This window comes from Oncorhynchus gorbuscha, linkage group LG01, assembly GCF_021184085.1.
Source record: "Oncorhynchus gorbuscha isolate QuinsamMale2020 ecotype Even-year linkage group LG01, OgorEven_v1.0, whole genome shotgun sequence".
In the NCBI taxonomy this organism is placed as follows: domain Eukaryota; kingdom Metazoa; phylum Chordata; class Actinopteri; order Salmoniformes; family Salmonidae; genus Oncorhynchus; species Oncorhynchus gorbuscha.
The window spans coordinates 13,042,616-13,049,861 of record NC_060173.1 but is presented as its reverse complement, the minus strand read 5'-3'; the positions used below and the strand labels follow the sequence as shown (position 1 = coordinate 13,049,861).

General features: G+C 40.6%; 1 protein-coding gene across 1 annotated transcript in view; it reads left to right on the top strand.

Annotated features, from left to right (window-relative positions):
* The window catches only part of LOC124033248 (SH3 and multiple ankyrin repeat domains protein 2-like), a 209,048-nt gene extending 202,365 nt beyond the window's left edge, over nt 1-6,683 (top strand). Inside the window, exon 21 of the mRNA XM_046345236.1 lies at nt 2,315-6,683. Coding sequence (XP_046201192.1) covers nt 2,315-2,843 — 529 coding nt within the window. The 3' untranslated portion in view covers nt 2,844-6,683. The remainder of the gene's footprint in view (nt 1-2,314) is intronic.
* The last annotated feature ends 563 nt before the right edge of the window (nt 6,684-7,246 follow it).

The window sequence follows — 7,246 nt, the reverse complement described above, 5'->3', positions numbered from 1 at the left end:
GGTGTGTCACTGTGTGTCGCTAGCAGCACGGTTCAAAATAGCACAGAGATTGTGTGCCAAATGGCACCCTGTTCCCTTCTTAGTGCACCAGGGCCCATATTGGAATAGGGAATAGTGTGCCATTTGAGATGCCTACACAGTTTGTTTTAACAGGGGTGGATGGTGTGTGTGTAACCTGTCTCTCAATCGTCTGTCATTTCAACAAATCCAGAGTTGGTCAAATATCAATGGGCCTTTCTCGTCAGTTAACCCTCCTCTTCATTCCTCTACCAGTCACTGCAAATCACTAGAAGTAGATTGTCATCGTAGACTAGATATGAATGTGTGTGTATACATTGAGGCTCCAACAGATGTAGGCTATGGAGTGGTGTATGTGTGGGATGTATGATTGTAGGCTGTTATTCTGTAATTGGTTTTTGCAGGTATGAATGCATATTTGTGTGTATTTAAAACACTTTTGTGTATGCAGGTCACTGTCTGTACGTTTGTTTATCGCTGCGCGTACGGTATGTCTATTTGTGTAACTGGCATATATCTTGTTTGTACAGCAGGCTACGTAAGCCGGCATGGCATTTCTTACAGACACTGTGCGTTCCACCCTACAGCATTCCTCTGGGATAGCAACAAACTCATTTATTATGGAAAGCTGTGGTTATTTACAGAGCAGACCAGATGAGGCTAACTCTAAAAGTCATGGCTGTACCACCAAAGCTCTGCTACCAGTGTGGTTCATGCTGAATATACTGCAGAGCACAGAACAAACCTGATCAGAATGAGATATTAGGTTAACCTGATTCAACCTGATACATAAATAAATGAATGGAGATCTTCTGACACTATCAAAGAAATGGATGTCCCTTTCTATGGGAAGGAAAACACTGTTAGTTTCTTTGTATTTAGAATTAATTCCCCACTTCCAACTTCCAATGGAAAAATAGATCCTTTTTATACTTGTTCTTATTCTTCACTCTCATCTGACACACACACACGCACACACATGCACGGACACACACACATGCACGGACGGACACACACACGCACGCATAAACAAACACACACGGCTACACACGGCTACACACACACACACGGACATACACACGGCTACACGGAATCCTCCTTCCAGTCTGCAGTTTTGAAGGAGTTGGTGGTGTTTAGGGAAAGACTGTCAGGTCAGTGTATTAATCCTCCAGTAGGTTTGTCAGGTCAGTGTATTAATCCTCCAGTAGGTCTGTCAGGTCGGTGTATTAATCCTCCGGTAGGTCTGTCAGGTCGGTGTATTAATCCTCCAGTAGGTCTGTCAGGTCAGTGTATTAATCCTCCAGTAGGTCTGTCAGGTCAGTGTATTAATCCTCCAGTAGGTTTGTCAGGTCAGTGTATTAATCCTCCGGTAGGTCTGTCAGGTCGGTGTATTAATCCTCCAGTAGGTCTGTCAGGTCAGTGTATTAATCCTCCAGTAGGTCTGTCAGGTCAGTGTATTAATCCTCCAGTAGGTCTGTTAGGTCAGTGTATTAATCCTCCAGTAGGTTTGTCAGGTCAGTGTATTAATCCTCCAGTAGGTCTGTCAGGTCAGTGTATTAATCCTCCGGTAGGTTTGTCAGGTCAGTGTATTAATCCTCCAGTAGGTTTGTCAGGTCAGTGTATTAATCCTCCAGTAGGTCTGTCAGGTCAGTGTATTAATCCTCCAGTAGGTCTGTCAGGTCAGTGTATTAATCCTCCAGTAGGTCTGTCAGGTCAGTGTATTAATCCTCCAGTAGGTCTGTCAGGTCAGTGTATTAATCCTCCAGGTCTGTCAGGTCGGTGTATTAATCCTCCAGTAGGTCTGTCAGGTCAGTGTATTAATCCTCCAGTAGGTCTGTCAGGTCAGTGTATTAATCCTCCAGTAGGTCTGTCAGGTCAGGTCCAGTAGGTCTGTCAGGTCAGTGTATTAATCCTCCAGTAGGTTTGTCAGGTCAGTGTATTAATCCTCCGGTAGGTCTGTCAGGTCGGTGTATTAATCCTCCAGTAGGTCTGTCAGGTCAGTGTATTAATCCTCCAGTAGGTCTGTCAGGTCAGTGTATTAATCCTCCAGTAGGTCTGTTAGGTCAGTGTATTAATCCTCCAATAGGTTTGTCAGGTCAGTGTATTAATCCTCCAGTAGGTCTGTCAGGTCAGTGTATTAATCCTCCGGTAGGTTTGTCAGGTCAGTGTATTAATCCTCCAGTAGGTTTGTCAGGTCAGTGTATTAATCCTCCAGTAGGTCTGTCAGGTCAGTGTATTAATCCTCCGGTAGGTTTGTCAGGTCAGTGTAACTTAATGTGTTCTGTACTTTCTGTAGGGGTCCGGACAGTGGGTCCCTCTCCTCAGGTACACAGCGGAATACCACAGTCTCTTTTGCTGCCCAGCTCCCTCCGAACATGCCTGCCCCATCTCCAAACCGACAGACAGAGAGCCCCTCCCACCACAGAGCCCCCAGCCCCATCCTCTCTCCCCCAGACTCAGGCCTCGGTTGTGCCTCCTCTCTCCCTGCCACCTCTCCCACCCTTTCAGACGTGTTCGGTCTGCCCACCCCCCCTCTCAGCCTGGGCACGGGGAGCAGCCGCTCACCCTCCCCCCTCACCCTCATCCAGGCCGTTTCCAACAAGCCTTTTGCCACCAAGCCGGTTCTGATGTGGAGCAAACACGACGTGGCCGACTGGCTGGAGAGCCTAAACCTGGCTGAGCACAGAGACACCTTTATGGACAACGACATCGAGGGCAGCCACCTGCCTAGTCTGCAGAAGGACGACCTCATAGACCTAGGGGTGACCAGGGTCGGACATCGGATGAACATAGAGAGAGCTTTGAAACTTCTGATGGACAGGTGAGAAGTGAGGAGGGTGATGAGGTCTCTGAGTCTCCAACACTACAACTTCACAACAGGCTTCTAAGTTAATTATCAATTATGTCCATAACAATCATTTTTATTTATGTTGACTTATTTAAACTATACTTACTGTATAATTGTTATGATGATGCTTGTTTTGTTGAAATTTAGGAATATCCTCATGTATCCTGAAGAAATTGCAACTTGAAACAGCACTGCAGTTTCCTGAATAAGCAAGAAGGTCCCCCAGAGTGGGATAGAGTGGTCCCAGGTGAGGCAGAGCTGCTCTGTCAGTAGGAAGGAAGGAAGTAGATACACAGGATGTGGCTGTGATATGGAATATACTACACTATCAAACACAACAGCAGCTTAATCGCTATGGGATTTACGGACTTCTGAAATCAACCTCATTTAAATGCATAACCAGAACCAGCTTTGTAGGGGTTTCATTTTCTACTGTTTCTCATTTAGAAATTATGCGGTGAATATCTTTTTAGGAAAAAGGGGAAAACATTTACAGTATGTATGTGCACTTCTGCCTGTGAAATTAAGCTTTCTCTCTCTCCCTTTTCACTGGGTTGTAGGTTGATTTGAGAGACCATACAGTGTATTCTCAGACACAGACATTTATACCCAGAAAGGAAATCAAAGATTAAAATAATTTCTAAATTGGTACAGTAGCAAAGTTGTTGCACTTCAACCTTATTTCAATAGCTGTTTTACTACTGGTCATGTTTACTTGAGGGTTTTAAACACAGTATTGAAAATGTAAATTAAATTGTTCATAAATCATTATCCTGTCTTCCACAAGAAGCTGAACTGTGTGCCAACAGCTCCCCTTACTGTAGTCTCCTGAACATGACATGGCAGAGTGTTGGCACTGGCAGTCAGGGCTTTCCAATCGTTATCATCAACCGTCATGCTTTCTTTCACAGTCTTCTATGTCCTCTGAGAGGAATAATACATACATTATCACATTAGGTTATTACTGTATACCCTGAACTGATGCTTAAGACTTTAGGATTAAATACACTATCAGGAATGAATGACCCAGAGTTACAGGGTTGGGGTCAATTCCATTTCAATTAAAGGTAGGGTCAGCGATATGACGTAGATGCACAACGTAAACAGCATAGTGGGTCAATTTTATGCGACAACTTAGAGAGTTTGATTGCGACACTCAGCTTCTCTGCTGTTTTGGTCCTGTGGCTACTACGTTGTAAGTGCATGAATCGAACCAGAGCGCATGCACAGATACTGTGTGAGAGCGGAGTCTTGCATCTTGCTCATCGCAACATCTGCGGTGCTGCTCACTCAACGTCATTTTGAGGACTCTGGAAGTAAACTACATTTCTAATTCTACAATTTTTGCAACGAGAAGCGTTGTGTAAAATTGGAAATGGAATTAAAGTTTATTTCCTGAATTGAAAAGGAATTTACCCCAACACTGCGGAGTAAGGATGTTTTTGAAGACAGATATCAAAGAAGTGAATGCACTTATATGGGAAAAAGTAGGTGAACAAACACTAGACCTGGTATCAGAAGGAGCAGAGTTACACTTGTTTGGCAAGCAAAGAGATGCAGATACCACTAGGAATCAATTTGGTAGGAATGTTTACTTTTTGTGTATGATAATTTAAGTATTAGAGACATATTTAATCTATGATGGTGTTTTGATATGTTTTGTTGACGAGAAAGACATTTGTATGCATCCACAAAGCTCAAAACCCACTGGCCAAAAACTGGTTGAATCAATGTTGTTTCCACGTCATTTCAACCCCATAATTAAATGTGATGACGTTGAATCAACGTAGAAAAGTGATTTTAATTGAAAAAAAGTAATCAACGTAGAGGAATTTAGTATTTTTTACCTAAATCCAATGACATTACATTTTTTGGTTGATTTCACATTGAATTCATGTTAGCTGACAACTCAACAAAATGTAAATCAAAACTTTACATTTAGTTGAGTTGAGCATAATTTCCCTCCATGTTTTCGAGACAGGATCTCTTCATACTATCACAAGTAAGTCCAAAAAGGCAGATATTCACTCATCATAATATGGATGAGTTTAAAATGTAGTTTATTACACTTTCCACTGAGTTTGTCTGAAACGGGCTGCAGTTGTATTTTCCACTCAGTTTGCGTTGGGTTTATATTCCGGATCTTAACAGTTTAAACTTCTTGATATTTGAATTTCTCGAGTAAAAGAATGTGGGTGCTAGCTAAAATCCCAATGACAGTATTTATGGAAGGTTATTTGGGATCTACATGTGCGTGGGATCTATTGGTTTGATAGGGGGAAAACTGACCTTGATATGTCTGATGACTGATATGCATGACATCACAGCATTACAGTTCTAGTCTGTAGAAATAGTCCACAGAAACCGTAGATATAGAATGAATTATATTTCTATGGTAATGACGCCGACCATCTTTCAACTTGAGGGGACACTTTGAGATGAGATCTTATGTTAAGAACCACAGGAACAGGAAGGAACACAGTATTTTTGATGATGTAGAGATTTTTATCATGAGGGTATATTCCTATCTGTGTTGTCGCCATATCAACCCTGAGGTGTGGTTAGGTTTTCCGAAAAGCAGCGAAATATGGTTAAGAAGCAATATAATATACATTCTGTTTCAAGTAGGTGTTATTTTTATTTTCCAGGTGAATAATTATACATGTAACAGGATTTCAAGTCTCTATTTTTAAAATTGATATAAATAATTGTGTTATAATCCATATTCCTATAGAGCATATTTGAAATCTTTTAGCAATTGATAGTCACATGTTTTGACGAAGCCTCTGTAATTATTAAATGATTAATTATTAAAAGCTGATATAAATTGATATTTGCATAGTTTGTGCATCATGTATGTATACTATGAAGATACTTGGGCTGTACCTGACTTCACTATTTGCTAAAGGAAATGTTACTTGACCAAGAGAAAAACACACCACTGAATGGGACTGCTGATGTAGAGTTGATAGATGCACATTGCACTGAGGCCATGCACAGACCTATTATAGTGAAGCTGACTAGACATAGTAGTGAAGCTGACTAGACATAGTAGTGAAGCTGACTAGACATGTATAGTGAAGCTGACTAGACATGTATAGTGAAGCTGACTAGACATATATAGTGAAGCTGACTAGACATATATAGTGAAGCTGACTAGACATATATAGTGAAGCTGACTAGACATATATAGTGAAGCTGACTAGACATAGTAGTGAAGCTGACTAGACATATATAGTGAAGCTGACTAGACATATATAGTGAAGCTGACTAGACATAGTAGTGAAGCTGACTAGACATATATAGTGAAGCTGACTAGACATATATAGTGAAGCTGACTAGACATATATAGTGAAACTGACTAGACATATATAGTGAAGCTGACTAGACATAGTAGTGAAGCTGACTAGACATATATAGTGAAACTGACTAGACATATATAGTGAAGCTGACTAGACATATATAGTGAAGCTGACTAGACATATATAGTGAAGCTGACTAGACATATATAGTGAAGCTGACTAGACATATATAGTGAAGCTGACTAGACATATATAGTGAAGCTGACTAGACATATATAGTGAAGCTGACTAGACATAGTAGTGAAGCTGACTAGACATAGTAGTGAAGCTGACTAGACATGTATAGTGAAGCTGACTAGACATATATAGTGAAGCTGACTAGACATATATAGTGAAGCTGACTAGACATATATAGTGAAGCTGACTAGACATAGTAGTGAAGCTGACTAGACATATATAGTGAAGCTGACTAGACATATATAGTGAAGCTGACTAGACATATATAGTGAAGCTGACTAGACATGAAGCTGATAGACATGAAGCTGACTAGACATAGTAGTGAAGCTGACTAGACATATATAGTGAAACTGACTAGACATATATAGTGAAGCTGACTAGACATATATAGTGAAGCTGACTAGACATATATAGTGAAGCTGACTAGACATATATAGTGAAGCTGACTAGACATATATAGTGAAGCTGACTAGACATATATAGTGAAGCTGACTAGACATAGTAGTGAAGCTAACTAGACATATATAGTGAAGCTGACTAGATATATATAGTGAAGCTGACTAGACATATATAGTGAAGCTAGACTAGACATATATAGTGAAGCTGACTAGACATATATAGTGAAGCTGACTAGACTATTCTGGTGAAACTGACTAGACATATATAGTGAAGCTGACTAGACTGATAGACATATATAGTGAAGCTGACTAGACATATATAGTGAAACTGACTAGACATATATAGTGAAGCTGACTAGACATATATAGTGAAGCTGACTAGACATAGTAGTGAAGCTAACTAGACATATATAGTGAAGCTGACTAGACATATATAGTGAAGC